Here is a 23,028-nt window from a genome sequence, read left to right on the forward strand (position 1 = left end):
AGTGCATATTTCACGATAAAAATATATAAAAAAATTGGACAAATAAATTTAAAACAATTATAAAAAATCTAATTAACATAGATTTGCTTTTAAATAAAACAAGTTGAAACTAGAAAAAATGAATAAAAACAAATATTAAGATTAAAAAATAAATAATTAACTATTTTAATATTGTTTTATATTAGAAATAATGAAAACATGTTAAAAATTGCCACAAGAAAATTTTAGATATTTTAAAAAATTGGATAATTTGCTATAAATAGACATTATTTTTTTTAAAATAAAGGACAGAGAAAAAAATCTATAGATAAATATATTTTATAAATATATATACACATACCTGATTGTTACCAGCAGACGTTCCTCTGGTGACACACTGTTTCTCATATTGGTGTCCACGAATGTCACACCAGGTCGTACTTTTTCTAAGAGCAGATCAAATGTGACAATGGACAGCCGGCTAAAATTAAAAAACACTTGTTGGGATAGGTACGCAGCTGCACATACATGTTTGTGAAATATCCAACGGACTTTCGCTGTCCCATCAACGGATGGGTCCAATATCGACGAGCTCTGACTCTGGACCTCTCACGAAATTTGCGACGACGTTGCTGTCTCATCAAGAGCAACATCAGGAGCATTTCCTGACATATATTCAATATGGGATCCATTTAAAAATATATACCACAGAAAGAGAGGCAAATGCAAGTGTACAACTGCTCACTCTGATCAAAATAGCAGAAATAGTTAAAAAAACAATGTGCAAATAATTTTCAACAGTAAGTGGATGCTCCTTCAAAAACTTAAATCTAAACGCATATAAACTATCATAACATCCATCTATCACAAAAGTGCATCTAGTGACATAAAACAGTGAAGTGCATTAAGTGCCAAATAAATATTTCATATAGTATTGAATATAAAATATAAATCAATCCATAGTGCATATAGTGTAAAACACAGATTTGAGTGGTATCCAGAGTCTGAGGCGTGACCAAAACAATGAATAGTTTAATGTCCAATAAAGTGCAACAAAATAAAAGTGAAAGTGTCTAATTCTGTAGACAAAGAAAAAAAGGAAAAAAAATTAAAAGAAAAAATTCACAGTCCGTATCGAAGCATGCACTTAATATATCCACTCTGTATCATAGACATATGATGGCTCCGTGAATAAGCAGTAATTCCACCGGTGATCACGTGAAAAGGTGTCCACACACTGGGTGCAATGACTACCTTACATCACTGCTGTAAGGTAAACAGCAAATATTCCTTTGGGCAAGCGGTTGGTATAAGCAGCATGGGTGGCCCCCTCCAGGTCCTCAGCCCCAAAACAGTATACACATCTATAGGAGAAAGAAATACTTCACTATTGGAGTTGTAATAAAAGTCAAGCTTTATTCTAAAAAGGACTCACATTAGACTCTGGATACCACTCAAATCTGTGTTTTACACTATATGCACTATGGATTGATTGATTTATATTTTATATTCAATACTATATGAAATATTTATTTGGCACTTAATGCACTTTACTGTTTATTGTCACTAGATGCACTTTTGTGATAGATGGATGTTATGATAGTTTATATGCGTTTAGATTTAAGTTTAAGTTTTAGCACCATCCATCTTTCCCTCAACTCTGACCAGTTTCCCAGTCCCGACTGCTGTAAAACATCTCCACAGCATAATGCTGCTACCACCATGTTTCACTGTGGGGATGGTGTTCTTTGGGTGATGTGATGTGTTGGGTTTGCGCCAGACATAGTGCTTTCTTTGATGGCCAAAAAGTTACATTTTAGTCTCTTCAGACCAGACCACCTTCCTCCATACATTTTGGGAGTCTCCCACATGCCTTTTCACAAACTCAAAACGTGCCATTTTGTTTTTTGTGGAAAGTAATGTTTTTTTTCTGGCCACTCTGCCATAAAGCCCAACGTCATGGAATGTACGGCTTATTGTCATCCTATGTACAGATACTCTAGTCTCTGCTGTGGAACTCTGCAGCTCCTCCAGAGTTACCTTGGATCTCTGTGCTGCCTCTCCAATTAATGCCCTCCTTGCTCGGTCCGTGAGTTTTTGTGTGCGGCCGTCTCTTGGCAGGTTTGCTGTTGTGCCGTGTTCTTTCCATTTGGTTATGATAGATTCGATGGTGTTCCTAGGGATCATCAAAGATTTGGATATTTTTTTTTTATAACCTAACCCTGACTTGTACTTAACAACATTGTCCCTTACTTGTTTGGAGAGTTCCTTGGTCTTCATGACAGTGTTTGGCTAGTGGTGCCGCTTGCCTAAGTGTTGCAGCCTCTGGGGCAAAAAAATGTATGTACAGTGCCTTGCGAAAGTATTCGGCCCCCTTGGACTTTTCAACCTTTTGCCACATTTCAGGCTTCAAACATAAAGATATAACATTTAAATTTTTTGTGAAGAATCACCAACAAGTGGGACACAATTGTGAAGTGGAACAAAATCTATTGGCTATTAAACTTTTTTAGCAAATAAAAAACTGAAAAGTGGTGCGTGCAAAATTATTCGGCCCCTTTACTTTCAGTGCAGCAAACTCACTCCAGAAGTTCAGCGAGGATCTCTGAATGATCCAATTTTGTCCTAAATGACTGATGGTGATAAATAGAATCCACCTGTGTGTAATCAAGTCTCTGTATAAATGCACCTGCTCTGTGATAGTCTCAGGGTTCTGTTGAAAGCGCAGAGAGCATCATGAAGACCAAGGAACACACCAGGCAGGTCCGTAATACTGTTGTGGAGAAGTTTAAAGCCGGATTTGGATACAAAAAGATTTCCCAAGCTTTAAACATCCCAGTGAGCACTGTGCAAGCGATCATTTTGAAATGGAAGGAGTATCAGACCACTGCAAATCTACCAAGACCTGGCCGTCCCTGTAAACTTTCAGCTCAGACAAGAAGACTGATCAGAGATGCAGCCAAGAGGCCCATGATCACTCTGGATGAACTGCAGAGAACTACAGCTGAGGTGGGAGAGTCTGTCCACAGGACAACAATCGGTCGTACACTGCACAAATCTGGCCTTTATGGAAGAGTGGCAAGAAGAAAGCCATTTCTCAAAGATATCCATAAAAAGTCTTGTCTAAAGTTTGCCACAAGCCACCTGGGAGACACACCAAACATGTGGAAGAAGGTGCTCTGGTCAGATGAAATCAAAATCAAACTTTTTGCCCACAATGCAAAACGATATGTTTGGGGTAAAAGCAACACAACTCATCACCCTCAACACACCATCCCCACTGTCAAACATGGTGGTGGCAGCATCATGGTTTGGGCCTGCTTTTCTTCAGCAGGGACAGGGAAGATGGTTAAAATTGAGGGGAAGGTGGATGCAGCCAAATACTGGACCATTCTGGATGAAAACCTGTTGGAGTCTGCAAAAGACCTGAAACTGGGACAGAGATTTCTCTTCCAACAAGACAATGATCCCAAACCTACAACAAAATCTACAAAGGAGTGGTTCACAAATAAACGTATCCAGGTGTTAGAATGGCCAAGTCAAAGTCCAGACCTGAATCCAATCGAGAATCTGTGGAAAGAGCTGAAAACTGCTGTTCACAAACGCTCTCCATCCAACCTCACTGAGCTCGAGCGGTTTTGCAAGGAAGAATGGGCAAGAATTTCAGTCTCTCGATGTGCAAAACTGATAGAGACATACCCCAAGCGACTTGCAGCTGTAATCGCAGCAAAAGGTGGCTCTACAAAGTATTAACGCAAGGGGACCGAATAATTTTGCACGCCCCACTTTTCATTTTTTTACTAGTTAAAAAAAGTTTCAAAAATCCAATATATTTTGTTCCACTTTACAATTGTGTCCCACTTGTTGGTGATTCTTCACAAAAAATTAAAATTTTATATCTTTATGTTTGAAGCCTGAAATGTGGCAAAAGGTTGAAAAGTTCAAGGGGGCCGAATACTTTCGCAAGGCACTGTATATGGCTGGCGGCTGCTGTTATTCCCCAGGCAGGTATGGTGGGCAGCTGCTGCTGCCCCCCCCCCCCCCCCCGAAGCGGATATGGCTGGTGGCAGCTGCTGTCCCAGGAGGAGTGCATTTGTTATGCCTTTGCCAGTGACAGGAGCCTGCGCTATATGGGAAGCATTGGCTCTGTTCTCTACTGCAGCCACATGTTTCCTCTACAGCCAGCTCCATTCCTCACACTCATGCTCTGGGATGGCGGGGTAGGAGTAGGAGATTGTGTGCCACATCAGAGGGCATCCCGTGGGCAAGGGATTGAGCATGCTTGTTCTAAAACATGGACATTTTTTCCCTTAATGCATTGCCTGCCTTAAGGTAAAACAAGTTCCAGTGTTTGTATCACCCCTGAACCCCCTTTTAAACTGACCTGGATCCTATGTTGATTCAACACTGTGCCCATCTGTAGTGACTCTCTCCTCTCCCCCTTCTCACAGAGGCAGCAGCAAGAGCCATTGGCTCCCACTGCTGTTAATCAAATCCTGTAAGCAAAGAGCGGGGTGAGGGGGCTCAGCTGAGCGGTGCTGTGTGTCAATAGACAGTCTAGCTTGGTATCGAGCCAGCAGTTGTGCCACCATAGAAAGCAGCTTCCTATGGTGGCACACCAAGAAGAAAGGGAGCTTGGGCCACTCTGTGCAAAACCTTTGTAAAGAGCAGGTAAGTCTAGCATTGTTTTATTAAAAAGAATAAAAAACCTTTACAAACGCTTTAATGTGAAAGTATTTCCGATTCTAATGCCGCGTACACACGAGCGGACTGTATGGCGTACTTAGTCCGTCATACAATCCGACAGACAGTCCGTCATACTTTCGACTGAACGGACTTGACCACACTCGGATGCACAAACAGTCCGTCGAAAGCTTGCGCGATGACGTGTACAGCACATACGACGGGACTAGAAATAGGAAGTCCAATACACAGCAAAGCACCCTTCCGCCGTGTAAATCCTTTCTGAGCATGCGCCATTCTTAGTCCGTCGAACTAGCCTACTGACGAGCGGATTGTCCGCTGAAACCAAAGTACGATGGACAGAATTTCGAAAAATCCGAAATACTTAGTACGCCAGACTGCACGCTGAAAAAGTCCGCTGAAGCCCACACACGAGTGGACTGTCCGCTGAAATGTGTTTCGACGGACTAAGTACGCCATACAGTCCGCCCGTGTGTACGCGGCATTAGACTTAAATGCTATATTTCACCCCTTGGTACTGCAGGATTGTTTGTTCACCAAATATGTTTATTCAGGGGCTTATATTTTAGGGTCTCCCTTATTATTATTGACAATATGTGTGTGTGTGTGTGTGTGTGTGTGTCTGTGTGTGTGTGTATGTATGTATGTGTGTATGTGTATTCATTCTCCTTTTTTTTTTTTTTTTGAAAAGTCAGTTTCTCATAATTACACGTAGGTCCTTTTGCCAATAGTGAATTAGACAAGAGAATGCACTTGTGCATAGAGCATTTCTGCTTCTCGTGAATGATTACTTGCAGAGTGTATTTCAGATAGTGTCATGTACTTTTTGTCTTGTGCACCCCATGTTCAGAAATGTACTAAAATATGTGTGTTTTTATTTAAGGTATTTATTTGTACTACAGCTTAGACAAGATATTCTTACAGGAAAGTAAGTACACTTTTATTTACACAAATGTAATATTATTAAAGGCTTCATAGGTCAAAGGAACTGGTGGCCTATACTCCTATAAGCAGACTTTGACATTGAATATAGTTTTAAAATGCATTTTGCTCTTTGATAAATGGTATTGACATGACTGAAACACATGGGAATTATTATTCAATTATTATTGAAAGGTCCTGCTACAACCCCTGCAAAAAGTTTGGGCTTCACCACTCTTGAAAAATAATCATTCAATTGTTTAAAAAAAATTAGACATGCCTCAAAACTATTTTCATGTAACATTCCAACCTTCTATCTTTAAAGAGGAACTGCAGTTTGCTTACTGTCAGACACCATGAATCAGACCGAGACAGAAGTACAATTAAATCACACTTGTTTATTAAATAAAAAGGTAAATAGAAAAAGCATAGTCAAAGCATAGCCAAAGTTCAGTAACCGGATCAAGTAGTCAGCCAGGCCAGAGTTCAATAACCAGATAGGGTAATCAGCCAGGCCAGAAGTCAGGGATCCAAGTAGAGCAACAGCAAGCAGGATAAGGAGCCGGAAGGGATGTCAGCAAGCCAGTCTTTAAACAGAACCGCAGGAGATGGTTTCTTGTGATGTGACCAAGGCAGAGGTGAAGTGAGCTGGACAGCTTTAAGTAGGCAGGTCTGGCAATTAGCCGACAGCTGAGCAGCCAACCCAGAGAAGGAAGGGCTAAGCCAGCCCTGACACTTACATAATTTGTAATAAAAACATCTGTGCCATTCTGAAGCTTCCCTCCAATCACTTTACATATTTTATACATACTGTGATTCTGTACTTGCCAAATATGCTGCCGAAAATTCCCTCCACTGAGTCTGACTGTAACCATTTTAACTGTGGGCAGCTGAAGCTGCTGCCTGCTCTCTTCCTGCATTTACACAGACATACACCTCCAGCTCTGCAACTCTCATTGGCCCTCTTATGACTCACCCCCCCCCCCCCCTTCCTGGCAAACTCGTGAGAGAGGGGGCTGTGCATGATGTCATAAGACTAGGCTTTTAACCAGACAAGAAACGGGAAGTGGGTTGTATAAGGTATTTGCTGGCAGAAAAAAAATGTTTTACTATCCAAAGTTAAAACAGAAGATTTAATAGATGGAAAGATGAGAAAATTACTGAAGTTCTGCTTTAGGAAACACCTAAAAAAAAAAAAAAAAAAAAAAAAAAGAGAGAACATTGTAGTCAATTGCAACTGTTTTTTTCAGATCAAGCAGAGGAAAAAAAATGTAACCACTCAATTCTGAGGAAAATATTATGGAATCACCAAAGTACTTTGCAGCTCTAAATCAAATCTCTGCACCAGTATACATCCTGAAAAAAGATTTCATCATCACCAAACATCAATTCAATTGATGAAATAAGAAAAGTGTCCTAAATCTCAATATAAACTGCATTTATTGAAGATTAATGGCCGTCATCTCCCTGTACCTTTACCCGACATGCAACCCCATATCATCAATGATTGTGTAAATGTGCATGTTTACTCAGGCAGTCGTCTTCATACATTTCATTGGAACGAGATCAAACAAAAGTTCCAGCATCATCACCCTGCCCAATGCAGATTCGTTATTCATTGCTGGCTATCACTTTCATCCAGTCATCCTCAGTCCATGATTGCTTTTCCTTAGCCCACTGTAACCTTGTTTTTTTTCTGTTTAGATGTTAATGATGGTTTTTGTTAGTACAAACCAAATGGAAAGGTTGTTAAAGGGAATCATACTGTTAGACCAACGAAGACCTCAAAGTCTCCAGGTAAAAAAACCTAAAGCAATATGCCTTGAAAACGGAAAATGCACAACAAACAAATGGGGAATACATGGTCAAAAAGAGTCAATGTCTGTGACTGAACTGTAAGACATCACCTAAAGGAAATGGGATTTAGAAAAGCCAAACAAAAACCATCATTACCATCTAAACAGAAAAAAACAAGGTTACAGTAGGCTAAAGAAAAACAATCATGGACTGTGGATGAAGTGATATTTAGTGATGAATCCCCAATCTGCATTGGGCAGGGTGATGATGCTGTAACTTTTGTTTGGAGCAGTTCCAATGAAATGTATGAAGACGACCACCTGAAGAAAACATGCAAATGTCTACAATCATTGATGATATGGGGTTGCGTGTCGTGTCATTATATCATCATGTTTATTATAATAAGTGAGAAAAAAAATTGAATAAATAGTCCTTCGCGCTTAAGCAGCCATAAAACTTTTAAGAAACCATTAATAATCTTCTGAATGCAGGTGAGAGATGCTAGTCCACAATGTTTGTGTGAGAGTTCATATGTGAACAATCATCTATTTGAAGGTTCAACCATCACCACACCAAGTGTATTCTGCTCCCTTAGGAATTTCACTCACCGGATTCCCACTAAACATGATGATTATACTTTACCTCCCTCCCACCCCCCCATTTTTGCTTTCATTTTACGGTGGATACCTTTTTGAAGGCTGGATTGGTGTGTGGGAATCATAAAGCATTACATTTTATAAGTATAATGTCCAGTTTCTTGAAGATAATCTTATCCTATTTTATTCCTTTATAATTAGGATATCTCAGCACTAATTTTTATTTTGCATTATTAATTTTCTTTAATATTTCTTTCTATTTCATTATTTTTTTTTTATTTTTTTTTTTTAGAATGTGGGTCATATTAGTAGCTAGTAGTAGTTTTCTCCCCGCGGTGCTGATGCATTTGAAATGTCCACAGAATAATGTATGTATAAAGCCATTAGATGTCACCGATTTTTATTTAATTGTTCTCAGTGTCGAACAGATATATGTTAATAGGTTATTTTATCGTGTAGATGTCCATTAATACACTAAGTTTTTATTGTGGTTTAAAGTTTATGAAATGCATTACACTAATTATGAATTAATATCTGGAGCTTTTCATATGTATAGGCACTGATCTTGCTTTGGTAATTTTACGGGTGAATGGTGGCAATGTTTCTGAACAAGCACTGGTATGTTGATGTGCGGGTGCTTGTAGCCACCATCCCCATAGATTACGAGAACACCTCTTGACCCTTGGTGGAGAGCATCAATAGGGCTGTACAGTGTTGGTCTGATCGTTTTGTGGTGAGAACCACTGAGGATCGTGTACCGATGTGTGGAAGGGGTTAATGTTCATTATTGGGAGGCTATAAATTTGCAAGTCCATGCCATGTAGGCCACACCTATTGACAAAGACGGAATGACGAAACGTGTCTAGGCGTGACCACACAGCTTGCTGCATCTGTCACTGGCTCCGATCTTCTCCTGGGAACCAGCGTGGACAATTTTATCTCCACGAGAGGTGATGAGAGTGTCGGAACTGATTACACAGTGCAATATTGTATACTGAACCCTTTTTATAGTATGTTTCTAAGTGCATAGGCATAAAGGAGGGGGCTTTTTAATTAATAACTTTTTTGCAGTTTTACACTGTGGATTTCTTTCCTTCCTTTATGCCTGAGTTGATTAACCAGTTCCCGACCAGCGCACACCGATGTACGTCGGCAGAATGGCACGGGCAGGCATATTGGCGTACAGGTACGTCCAATCTTTAATGCCGCCCTGCCATCCAGCAGCGTGCCTGCGTTCTGGTCGGAACCCCCGTGAGTCCATTCGCGGGTCCCGCAGACTCGATCGCTGCGGGCATACCCACGATCGTCTCACGGGGCAGCTGAATGGAGAGATGCCGGTTTAAACAGCATCTCCACGTTCTGCCTAGCAACAAGTGACGCTGATCTCTGCTCCATGTGATTGGAGCAGAGATCAGTATTCACTAAATGATAGCCCAGCCCCCAACAGTTAGTAACACACCCCTAGGAATACTTAACCCCTAAACTGCCACCCTCTGGTTAACCCCTTCACTGCCAGTGTCATTTACACAGGAATCACTGCATTTGTATAGCAGTGATTGCTGTATAAATGACAATGGTCCCAAAAATGTGTCAAAAATGTCTGATGTGTCCGTCATAATGTCGCAGTCACAATAAAAATTGCCTTATCACCGCCATTACTATAAAAAAAAATTAATAATAAAAATAGCATAAAACTATCCCCTGTTTTGTAAACGCTATAACTTTTGCGCAAAACAATCAAAAATCGCTTATTGCTATTTTTTTTTTTCAAAAAATATGTAGAAGAATACATATTGGCCTAAACTAAACTGAGGGAATTTTTATATATATATATATATATATATATATATATATATATATATATATATATATATATATATATATATATATATATATAATCATATTTTTTATTTATTTTTGGGGGGGATATTTATTATAAGAAAAAGTAAAAAATAATGCGTTTTTTTCGAAATTGTCGCTCTATTTTTGTTTATAGCGCAAAAAATAAAAACCGCAGGGGTGATCAAATACCACTAAAAGAAATCTCTATTTGTGGGAAAAAAAAGGACGTTGATTTTGTTTGGGAGCCACGTCGCACGACCGCGCAATTGTCAGTTAAAGCAACACAGTGCCGAATCTCAAAAAAGTGGTCTTGTCTTTGGCCAGCAAAATGGTCCGGGACTGAAGTGGTTAAAGGGTTTTGGCATGCTTAACCCGAGCGAACCATAGGACCGTTTGAGATCCTTTGGTAGATTGTTACTGAAGATCTGGGCAGATGTCCTGTAAGCAGCAATCTCAAAGGCGTTTGGTTATTGGGAATCCAATGAGTGCAATTCCTAAGGCAGCAGAATCAATTGGTGTGGTGATGGTTGAACCTTCAAACAGCTGTTGTTTCCCATATGAACTGTCACCCAAACATTCTGGATTAGCATCTCTCACCTGGATTCACACTATTAATTGATTCTTAAATGTTTTAGCGCTGCTTAAGCTCAAAGGACTATTCATTAGATCTTTTTTGCTCATTTTTTTTATAACTTTTTGTATTATAGCAGCTGCTTAGCTTAACTAGGAGTATTTACACCTAAGCGCTGGAAAAGTGACCCTATTTACTTTTATTGTGTGAAATGCACAAGTTTATATTGAGATTTTGGACACTTTTCTTATTCCATCAATTAAAAAGATGTTTGGAGATGGATGATGACATGTGTCAGGATGTAATTGGATGCAGATGTTTTTTAGAACTGCAAAGTACATGGTCATTCCATAATATTTTCCTCAGAATTTAGATATTTCATATTTTTTCCTCTGCCTGATCTGCAAAAACAGTTGCAACTGACAGTACAGTTTTGTTTTTTTAAGTGTTTCTTAAAGCCAGAAGGTTGGAATGGTAAATGAAGATCGTTTTGAGGCCTGTCTGTGATTTTTAGTTGTGTTTTTTTTTGTTTTTGTTTTTTTTGTTTTGTTTTTTAAACCATTAAATGAACATTCCAAGAGTGGCGATTTCATACTTTTTTTTTTTATTATTATTCTGATTTCCCTTTAGCCCTATAAACTGCCAGCTGGCACTGGGCTACGGCGTATCGTTTTATATAGCAAATGCTGCATCCCCAGAGATCCTTAACAGTGCACACTCCAAATGTGTCGTCTTTTACTTAATTCTATGGTCACAGCATACACTTTCATTTTCTAATATATATATATATATATAGTAATGGCAATACAAACAATATTTATTTTTGACATTCCAATGTAAGCTTACTTGAAAAATCTCCTTTCACGTTGTGAGCATTGCCTGACTGCTAGCCATCTCTCTGCATCTTCCTGAATTCCCTGCATGTTTTGCAACTTCTCCTCTGCTGTACTTTCATAGTCTAAGGAATAATCCTATGGTAAACTTGCTGCCTGCAAGATGTGATGCCTGCACGGATTCTGCCACCCTAGAAAATATGGCAGTTTTTTTTTGGTACTAATGTTTTAAGAAAATGTACGGTATGCTTTTATGCTGTCTATGGAGGCGATATATTTTATTTTGTGGCAAATATTATTCTTCGCCATTAGTTATGGTTAAACTGTTCAGGAGGGACTGGGTACCTGTTTGTGACAGGTACCCTTCCCCACTTCCAGGAGACTGCACCACAGCATTGTCCTTCGGAAGTTCGCCCCCCCCCCCCCCTCCTCCTTCGTTTGCTGCAGGGCCAGTTAGAAAGAGCAGTGCGCTTTGTGTATGCACAGTAGGGAACTGGCCAAAAGGCCTCGCTTACTATTTTCCTCAAAGAATGGCGGTTACAGCACCCGACAGCCAATCTGAAAATAGGCTGGGGTGCTGACATTGCAGGCTCCCTGGACAGGTAAGTGTCCATATATTAAGTCAGCAGCTACAGCAAATGGTACTGTACTGTGTTCAGAATTTCTTGATTACTTTGGCACTACCTATCTGATACTTAGACTAAACCAAAGTTTACAATTCTGCTGTGGGCCGGTTTGTTCAGTGATAATTTTGTCATTACTTAAGATAACAAGTAATACATGTTTGCATGTGCTTTCTTTTAATGATACTGTTCTGCTTATTGTCTGTCGTTCATTGAGGGGACATACCTTTTTTTTTTCTCCTTAAAGATATTTTTATTGCAATTTGTACATCAGCATACAAAAAAAGCTTTGGTTATGCATTCCATTGCATTTTTCGGAGATACACTTGAATGGTCAATAAGCAGATTTCAATTTACATGTCTCTTGTGGTTAAGTACAATGTTACAGGGAATGATCAGCATGCACTTCTCTAGTCATGAAGCAACCAGGGGGGTTGACGTGGTAAGTTGCACTGCTCCTTTAGGAGCAGTATACAGCAGAGTATCTACCCTGTAGTAAGGGTTATAGGGTTCACCAGCCATCTGCCCCATATTTTGTGAAAAGCTCTTTGGTTCTTTTCCAAACCTCAAGCGTGAGTTTGTATAGAGGCAAAGAGTCATTGATCAGTTTTAACCAGAGTGATTTTAGAGGTATCTGTGATCCTTTCCAGGACAATAGAATGCCTTTAGTAGAAATAGAGGATGCGAAGGAGTCTCTTTGCATGTGTTGAAATGTGAAGATGTGAAAAAATGCCTAGGAGACAATTTTTGTGGTGGAGAATATTTGGGAGGTATTGCCGATGAGATGAAAGACCCTATCTCCATCCAAAAGTCTCGGACAAGTCCAGAAACGATGTAAAAAGTCTGCCACGTGGCCACATACTCTAAAACAGTCTGCTGTGGGAGTCAAGCCCATATTATGTAACCTAGCAGGGGTACGGTGGGATAGGTGAAAACATTTTATATTTATGATACGATCTTTGGAGGATATTACTGAGGTCTTGTCTGTGTCACTAAATTCCGACCAGTCATCTTCTGTAAGTGTACTGTCTATAGAGGCCCATTTCATCTGGGCCACTCGGAATGAGTGGACATACCTTGATGATGATTATTAAGGAACCTAAGATTCTACTGCAGCCTGCATGAGAAACAGACGCCAGACACCAAAAACTGAAAGCAATATTAAATCCAAAACTGAAAATGTAATATATTTCAGCTTATCAATCATTAGATGTGGTTGGCTGCATTTATTTAGATGGGGCTTGACAGGGCTGGACTGGCTGTCGGCAAAGAACAGAGTTGGGTGGCTGGGTCTAAATTGGGTCCAGCTGGACAGAGCAGGACTGGCTGACAGCGAAGAGCAGAGACTGACAACACTACTAGGAAGTGTCAATAAGCAGCCACGTTTAGCTACACAGAACAATTGTTTGTCTCATCGAGGAAGGTTGCTGAATGGCTTGATGAAACAGTTGTTTCTAATCGGCAATTTATCAATCCAAAAAGTGTATATTTCATATGTTTGTTATTTATCAAATAAATGAAGGGTAGATTTTAATTTTTGACTGGAATTCCACTTTAACCTGTGCTACGGTTGCATTGAGATCTAAGGTGGTTTCATTTCACGTTAACTAGGACTTTGAGATGTCAAGGAGAGAAAGCAGAGAACAAAGAGATTTTCTTCCTTACATGGCCTGGGTGTGGTACACACTGTTACATCTTTCAGCTACAGCTTTTTTTTTTTTTTTTCTAAAGACAGTCTGACTCTATTATTCCTGAAGGACCACATAAGGGGCAGTCTGTTTCTCATTCCACTATCTCCAGGTGGATTCTGCAGCTCATTCAAGCCTCTCAATACACCAAATTTAAATGAACTTAAAACTCTGAGGTGGCGCTGTGATTTGCATACATTCAAAATGAATCAAGTAAACCACATCCTATATACAGTTTTTTAAATATTTATTATATATATATATATATATATATATATAAAAATATAAAAATATATAAAATTATTATTACTCATAAAATCAAGTCCATAAACATGTGATTCCAGTATCCTTTAAAAACAAGTGTGACCCCAGCGTCCACAATTTTCACTACCAGTTATCCACACCCCAAACCTGTGACCTAGTTTTCATACTATCACCATGTGATCCACCACTCCCCTTTGGTTAAATAAATTCTTCAAAATCGTATACCTCTCATATTGATTGGCATAGAAGACTAAATGGGAACCTGTTCCTGTATTCTCCTCAAATCTCCTTCCACCAGTTCTTCCCCTTTCAAAGGGGCTTTCAGACATTGGATAATGGAAGAAAAAGAAAAACTCCAATAGGGCAATACTGAAAAACCCAGATAAAATTGCCACTTACAAGCAAGTAAAAACAGGCTCATCAAAAGTTCCCAATGACAATAAGAACGCTCTCCCTCTAGACTCGCTAAAGCGAACATGCAAGCTGAGTAACCAGGGTCTCACCCAGTACCCTGAACACGTCACTTCTGATGGTACACTTTACAGTTTGGCACTGCACTGCTTTAACTGGTAATTACGTGGTCATGTAATGTTGTACACAAACAAAATTTGTCACAAAGTTTTGAAAATTGAAAAAATAAAAAATCCATGTTCTTTCTTTAATTTTCCAAAACAAATAAGAGCTTCAAAATACTCACAATGCCTCTTAGCAAATACCTTGGGGTGTTTACTTTCCGAAAAGGGGCCATTTGGGGGGGTTTTGTGGTATCTTGGCATTTCATGGCCTCCGAAACTTTGATAGGTAGCGAGTAGTGAAATCAACAATTTACGCCCTTAGAAAGCCTGAAGGTGATTGTCATGGACCTCCGTCCTCAAAATATCTGTCCACTGTATAAGATTCCTTTGTCCGGTACCAGCACAATCCAAGGTCCCTTAGCCCGCCCAGTCACTTGTTGAAGCATAGTGTAGGGTGGTTCCAAACATAAGACTGTTTATTCAAACACAGGTACAAAGATACACACTCGGGAACAATCCCCGTTCTTTGCATAATGACACAGGGCGGGGTAAACTACCTTCAGTAATTAGAAAAGCACAGGTGTATTCAAACTTCTCATCAGTAGACCGTCTAACCAGCAGGGGGGGCTGTTGGGGAGATATGTATATCTCCCATAATAGGTTGCTCCCCAAGGCAGAAAAAAAATAGAACAATGAGATACAGCCACACCTCAAATGATTCTACAACAGTTTGAGACCAAGCTCATACAATATTCCAGCAGTTGGAAAGGTGGAATTAATTTATCTTCATATATTCCTTGAGGGATATTGTTCAAAAATATTACCGTCCCACGTGAAAGCCCCTTCATTCAACAACTTTTAATTTAATATTTAAATTTGCACAAAGAATAAAATATATTTGCAAGCTTTGCAAATATCATTATTACAATAAATTAAAAACTAAAAAAATCTAATTATCCCACTACCTTACATACAATTTATACATTAACCAAAACAAAGATCAGTGTACTAAACTACTAACATTTCATTATCCTAGTGCAAAACAGTTCCACAATTTTTTTTTTTTTACAATTCAAGTTAAATATTTTATATCAATGACGTTTTTGGTTTGTAATAGCTCTTCCCACCCTGAGCAGGGGGAATAAACATAGGTTCATTGCCTCTGCGAATGGCTACACATTGATTTGTCAGTGATGAATTTACCCTAGCATCCTTGAACAGTTTGTTTTTTGTTACCATTTTTCACAGTTTTCCAGAGTCCATAGATTGTTGAGGACAATATTGTTAAATCATTATGCCTGAAAAACATAGTTGGGGCGCAGTTCCATTCACTTCTATAGAGTGCAATGGCATGCAGCATCACCTGCTGAATGAGACATGTGGACATGCTGAGTACTTGGATACCAAACATGACATTCTTTAAAACTATGCACAACCATGCAGCAGCAGAGGTCTACTGCTAGAATTACTGCCCTCAACCTCGTTCCTGGTGATGCCTCACGTGCAATTGCTGTTTACATACAACACGAGACTGATGCATGCGTTCGCCTTTGAGCATGAGCAGAGGGGGGCATTGGTGCTTTAATTTTTTTTTTATTTACTTTGCTTTTTTCTTTTAATTTTACACTGTCCTTTTTAAAAAAAAAAAAAAAATATCATTTTTATTGTTATCACAGGGAATGTAAATCTCCCCTGTGATAGCAATAGTTAGTGACAGGTACTTTTTTTTTTTTTTTGTGTCGCGCCTGTATCTGCGCTTGCTACAGACACGGCATCTTTTTTGGAGTTCTCGTTGGGTAGGGGTACCAGGAAAGACATCTGGAAAATGCCTGTCATGCAGCTGCCTCACTGCATCTGGGTTGTGAATTTGGGCCACAGTACCTGCTGGATAAAGAAGGGCTGTGATGATCTCTTCCTGAAATTGTGCCGGTCGGTGAATTACAGAGAAAAGGATTTTACGGGGAGTACAAAAAAAATCCTTTTTTTTTTTTTATTGAAGGACTTGTCCCAAGCCGTGTCATGTCATTTTTATAATTTTCACTTTTTTTTTTGTGAAATGGTAGGGGTACATTTGTACCCCGTTACCATTTCACACGGGGGGAGGCCGGGATGGGGGGGTCCCAGATTCCGATAAGCCTGCTGCCCACAGACCCCCACAACCACCGGTCAAGGGTTGTGGGGATGAGGCCCTTGTCCCCATCAACATGGGGACACGGTGCTTTGAGGGGCTACCCCAAAGCACCCTCCCCATGTTGATGGCATGTGGCCTGGTACGGTTCAGGAGGGGGGGTGCTCTCTTGTCCCCCTCACTTCCTGTGGCCTGCCAGGTTGTGTGCTTGGAGAAGGGTCTGGAAGGTATGGATTTTGGGGGGATCCCCACGCCATTTTTTTTTAAATTTTAGCGCGGGGTCCCCTTAATAGCCATACCAGACCTGAAGGGCCTGGTAATGGACTGTGAGGGAATCCCATGCCGTTTTTTCAATTACTTTTATGTGTATTGCCGGGACCGAGAATTCATTATGGCCGCGAGTAGTTTTAAATGACTTTTTCCTTTTAGAAATGTCATTTTGTGCAGGGACTGTTATAAACACAGAAAATATGCGCACTTTACAGGCATACTATAGACAACCCCCAGGTATGAAATTTTAAAGGAATATTTCACTTTTATTGTTTCACTTTAAACATTGTTAAAATCACTGCTCCCAAAAGGCCATTTTTACAACTTTTTTTGCATTGATACATGTCCCCTGGGGCAGGACCCAGGTCCCCAAACACTTTTTCTGACAATACCAAGCATATAAGCCTTAAAAATTAGCACTTTTGATTTCTCCCATAGACTTTTAAAGGGTGTTCCGTGGCTTTTGAATTTGCCGCTTACACCCCAAATTGTTCGCTATTCGGTGAACAGGCGATCATCTGATATTTGAGTTGAACTTATGTTCAACACGAACATCAGGCTCATCCCTAGTCAGGATCAATGGTAACCTCAATGCTAAAAAATGCAGTCAGATACTTATCCATCATGCCATACCATCAGGGGGGCGTGTGATTGGCCCCAAATTTTTTCTGCAGCAGGACAACGGCACTAAATATACAGCCAATGTAATTCAGAATTATCTTCAGTGTAAAGAACAAAGAATCTTGGAAGTGATAGTTTGGCCTCCACAGAACCCTTATCTCAGCATCTTAAAATCTGTCTGGGATTACATGAAGGGACAGAAGGATTTGAGGTGGGCTACATTTGCAGAAGATCTGTGGTTAGTTCTCCAATATGTTTGGAACAACCTACCTGCAGAGTTCCTTCAAAAACTGTGCAAGTGCACCTAGAAGAATTGATGTTGGTTTGAAGGCAAAGGGTAATCGCACCAAATATTGATTTGATTCAAATTCACTTTCTGTTTATTTAAATTCATTTTTGTTCATAAAAATAAACTATTAACACAATTTCTGAACTAACACAAACCAACACGATTTCTGAAAGCATTCTTCATTCACAGCATTTTTTCACACCTGCCTAAACTTTTTGCACAGTACTGTATATACAAATATATGCACACATTAGACAAATTTATGCTTTTTCAAATGTGGACTATAAAAAATATCTTTCTATAACTGAAAGTCTTGATGCTCAATAAAATGGGGGCTTTTTTTTTTATGTGTAGATTGAAATGTCCATATGAAACTACAGTGGAATTGGCAGCTTGGTGCTTGCAAGGTGAGTAGATTGTCATTGACTGCTGAATTTTTGTTTTCGTTACCCAGCAAGGAAACCCTATTAATTATTGGTTTATTGGTGGATTAAAAACTAAATGAAAGCACATCTTAATGAAGATGAACACCATTTAAATTGGGTATATTTTATTAAGCATATGTATTTCCTCAAAACAATCATTCTTTGGTTTTGGCATCTAGGAGGTTAAACACTACACAGTGTCACAGCCCGGCTTTGGCTTTACCTCTGCAGATGCTGAACAAGCTCAGTTTAGCTTAAGGCGCTTTCACACTACCCCTGCTATTCTTTGTCTGGAGCATGGGTGCATTGCAGTGTACCCACTATTTTCATGCAGGTTAGTTGCATGTTTTCAAAAGCCACAGGACATAAGTCTATGAAAAAGCAGAGCTAACCTGCATGAAAACACATTTGATTGTACCTACATTGAAGCCAAAGCACAGCAGATCAGTTTGAAGCCATCCTTGGTGTCAGATATTTATTGTATGACCATCCCACTATTTGTGTCATACCTGGTTTCCCCAACTGTTCTCTATTTCCTTCTCTCTGGGACAGTTTACTTTCACTGTGCATTTCTTTTCTGATGTCATTTTTGGAGTACAGGAGTAGTGTTTGGTGCATGGTTACTTAGGAGCTAAAATAACCTGGCTCATGTGACGTCGCTGCAGCTGGCTAATATGCACGCTCTGTTCTGCAGTGGATGGAGTCTCCCCGACTGTGGTGGTAGCTTCCAGCACTTCCTGGACAGTGCGGGAGCCCTGGGAAGGTGGGTGGAGCACTCAAAATGCTACCATAACAGTACCATGCAATCCAAAGCACTACTGCCCATTAAAAGGAGATCCGCAATATACTACACTATATGATGAGCAATGTAATGAAAAAACATTGAAAATATTGTGAAAATTAAAAACATCATAACTATAAAAAAGGAATACAGGCTATATCTACTAACAGGTGTGTATTCAGTCGATTAATGTTTTAGGCCGCGTACACATGCGGGGACTGTTCGCCCAACTTTGTCCGTCAAACAGTTTCGGCAAACAGTCCGCTCAAAATTAGCATGGACGGACATGGCCACACACGACGAACGAACAGTTTCCTGAAACCGTGCGCGATGACGTGAACGGCACGTACGACGGGACGAAAAATACGACGTCCTATACACTGCATTATAACTTTCGGCGTGTAAATCCTTTCTGAGCATGCGCGGAACTTAGTTTGACGAACAAGCCTACACACAAGGGGACTGTTCGCTGAAACAAAGTTTCAGCGGACAGTTTTTCGGAATTTCCGAAAAACCTTGTTCAGCGGACTGTTCGCTGAAACTGTCCGCTGAAAGCCCACACACGAGCGGACTGTCCGCCGAAACACTGTTCAGCGGACAAAGTTGGGCGAACAGTCCCCGCGTGTGTACGCAGCCTTAATTAAAATAGACCATACGGGTCCTGGATGAATAAATAAAAATACCATGCATTAGCAAATTACAATGCATTGGCAAGACAAAAAAAGTACAGAATATATATAAAAAAAAATTTGATTACATATAAAGGTTAATAAAACCTTAAAGTGGTTGGGGTAGTTCAGAGAAGACACTGATACCTGTATGCTTTGTGGTTAGCAAAGAAAAAGGGAAATGAAAAAGGGAATAGCAAAGATGAAAAAGTGCAGGAAAAACCAACATGGTATGGGAAGGACTGAGATACCTTTTTAAATGTTGTCATGGAAAAAGTGATAAGGTAACGGGCTATATTGCGCCAACAGAATAAATACTGTAAATAGGTAGAGCTCACTATATACATGACCAGGGGTGGTGAAGACTCCCTGCCGAGTCAATTTTACAGGTGGGAATTTATAAATGGTAGTGGTTTATAGCACTGTATGAATTTCTATTTCCTCATTGTGGCCACCTGAAACTTATATATCCAGAATGTCTCTAGCGCACAGGTGCTTAAATCTTTTGAACTGAAGCTGTTCCCCAGACTACGCTTGTTTTGGAGAAAAGCGTTAAGAGGGGCCTCATACGTGATGTCATTCCGCAAGCTGGGTTGAAGCTCCGACGTGCTGGATGTTTTTAATTACACGTTGTTTAAGATATTGCATTGTGTAGGTTAATTTTTATCTAAATAAAATAGTTTGGTAAAATACTACACTATGTGCTTCTCCTATTGAATTTAAATCCCCTCTTTGGAGCGCATTTGCCTTATGAGTCTAAGGAGTCTTCTCTTTTTGGATCGTGACATATTTGGCTGAAAGTCATTTTGGATATCCTTGTGGGATCAGAATATCTGGTAAGAAGCCCTGTTAACTGTGGTGAAGAGGCTTTGGGAACACTTTCTTGTGGTGGTGTATTCCAAGGTTTTCCACACGGTGAGAGGAGATTGGCAAGAGTTATATTTTTAACACTGTTTGCACTTTAATTGGACATTTTGTTGCACATTTAGGGACTTTCTGCATTTTATATGTTGCACTTTTTTTGTTTATCAATTCATATAATAATATAATAAGTAATGAGTTTTTTTTATAAGGCGGATTATATATTTGCTCATATGCATTATTTGATTGCATCTTGATAGATCTACATATATTTTTTAGACAGCATACTTTGTTATTGTTTTTGTATGGTTTTTAAAACTTTTCCCTAATGAATGCTGGTAGAAAATTTGATTATTTTTTTTTGACACATTTTTAGATTGTAAGCTCTAACGAGCAGGGCCCTCTGATTCCTCTTGTACCAAATTGTAATATAACTGTAATGCCTGCCCTCATGCTGTAAAGCGCTGAGCAAACTGTTGGCGCTATATAAAACCCGTATAATAATAATATGAATGGTTATCGAAAATCATTGGGAAGGACTTATCATTCGAATTTGCAGTCCCAATTCGGAGGACAAGTTGCACACATGTGAAAGGGGCCTAACTTGTCCTTGGTTGAAATTTAAAAATAACAGAATTACAGAAAAAAAAAAAATCCTTTGGCAGGTAAAATGGCTTCAATACACATATTTCACCCTCATATGCAGAGTAAATAATGTTACAAAGTTAATTGGGTGTCACAGATGAGTTGAATTAAACCCATTAAAATCGATTTAACTGTTTCCCAAAACTATTCTATTCAAGACTATTTATGATTGATAACTGCCACATTTGTTTGTGCTTTCAACTGAACTGTCAAAACATCAATTGGCTGGTATCATAAATGCTCACGTGTGCAGCACCATGGCAGCTTCAGATCAAACAGACTAAGATGGCAGTTTCTTTGGCTGTAATCAGAGGAGGGTATAGTTGCGCATTAATTTGCAAACAACTATAAAAAAACAGTGGTAGAACATGTATTAAAATAGTCACATCGCAGTACTCATGGTTACTGTAAATGTCTATCCTGGTATTTAGTAATTGATCATTATGCTATACTGTATCTTAGGGACCCAGCTGCTTGGTAACAAACCACGAGTCATAAACTGTAAAATCCAAGTGCTTTGCCCCAATCTACAAAACAATGAAAGAAATAGAGATTACATATACATTTTTTTTCATTTGTTTTCAGAACCAAAAAATAAAAATGTATCTTTCTTTATAATTTTTTTTCTTTAACGTTATTTTTTTTTATTCACCACTTGCACTACCATTTACCCTTTACTTTTGCAGAGACATTCGATGGTGGAGTGTCATGGAAACACCCAGCCCAGTATTACATGTTTTATTTTTAAAGAAGGATTTATACAAGTAATACAAGCGAGCTACAAGATTAGTTTAATAAAGCAGTATAAAACCCAAAAGCAAACGGTTATTTTATTGCAGCTTATCAATTCTTAGATGTGATGGGGGTATTTGCTTTTTTAAGCCCTTGTACACACGGTCGGAAATTCCGATGGAAAATGTCCGATCGGACCGTGTTGGATAATCCGACCGTGTGTGGTCTCCATCGGACTTTTTCTGTCGGAATGTCTGACCAACAAAGTTTGAGAGCTGGATATGAAATTTTCCGACAACATGATCCGATCGGACTTTGTCTGATCGTTTGTAGACAATTCCGATCGCACAAAGTGCCACGCATGCTCAGATCAAATTATGAGCCCAAAGCTATTGGCTACTAGCCTGAACGTAGTCCTGTTGTAACGAACGAACGTCATCGCGTTCCAAACGATCGGATTTTCCGACAACTGTGTCCGACTGTGTGTATGCAACACCAGTTTCTGACAAAATCTGTCGGAAAAAATCAGACGGATTTTGTGGTCGGACTGTCCGACCGTGTGTACAAGGGCTTAGACTTTCTACTATTTTCATCTGGTGATCCAGACAGCAAGTCTGCGATTTTTTTTTTTTTTTTTTTTTTTTTACGAAGATCAAGCTCTACCACTGGCAGGGGTTATTAAAACGATTGGCTTTTATGTATGTAAACCGTTATCCCAAAAGGATAACTGATTACAAAGTGTGAGCTGGAGTTTGGCTTCATTTTGTCATTGTATGTAAATCTGTTCATACATTTACTACTGCCATCCCCCCAAGACTGACAATGCTGCTGTCTGATGTGCCACCTGTGCTCGTTCCTTCAGAGTTGTGTGACTAATACAGGTGGTGTATTACTGGCCAGATCACCAGGTGGAAAAAGGTAAAGAAAAGAATACTGATGCAGCCGCCACATCTGATTGGTAAACTGCACCATAATACATTTTTGGTTTTGATATTTTAACTTGTAAACATTTACACAGATCAACTATATATTTATGACCACCCACCTAATATTGCTACCAAAACAGTCATGACCCATCAAGGCATGGACTCCAATGGATCTTGGAAGGTATGCTGTCATATCTGACACCGAGCCATCAGTAGAAGATCCTTAACCACTTGACCACTGAGCACTTAAACACCCTTAATAACCAGACCAATTTTCAGCTTTTGGTGCTCTCACATTTTGAATGACAATTACTCAGTCATGCAACACTGTGCCCATATGAAATTTTTG

General features: G+C 39.4%; 1 protein-coding gene across 3 annotated transcripts in view; it reads left to right on the forward strand.

The window, feature by feature from the left end:
* Positions 1–23,028, forward strand: part of EPB41L4B (erythrocyte membrane protein band 4.1 like 4B) — a 770,758-nt gene that overhangs the window by 198,228 nt on the left and 549,502 nt on the right. For all 3 annotated transcript variants that reach the window (XM_077491916.1, XM_077491917.1, XM_077491918.1), the window contains exons 5-6: positions 5,567–5,611; positions 17,996–18,048. In XM_077491916.1, the coding sequence (XP_077348042.1) occupies positions 5,567–5,611; positions 17,996–18,048 (98 nt within the window). The remainder of the gene's footprint in view (positions 1–5,566; positions 5,612–17,995; positions 18,049–23,028) is intronic.

This window comes from Lithobates pipiens, unplaced genomic scaffold (genome assembly GCF_037356315.1).
Source record: "Lithobates pipiens isolate NorthernLeopardFrog02 unplaced genomic scaffold, aLitPip1_a1.2 Scaffold_19, whole genome shotgun sequence".
Lineage (NCBI taxonomy): Eukaryota > Metazoa > Chordata > Amphibia > Anura > Ranidae > Lithobates > Lithobates pipiens.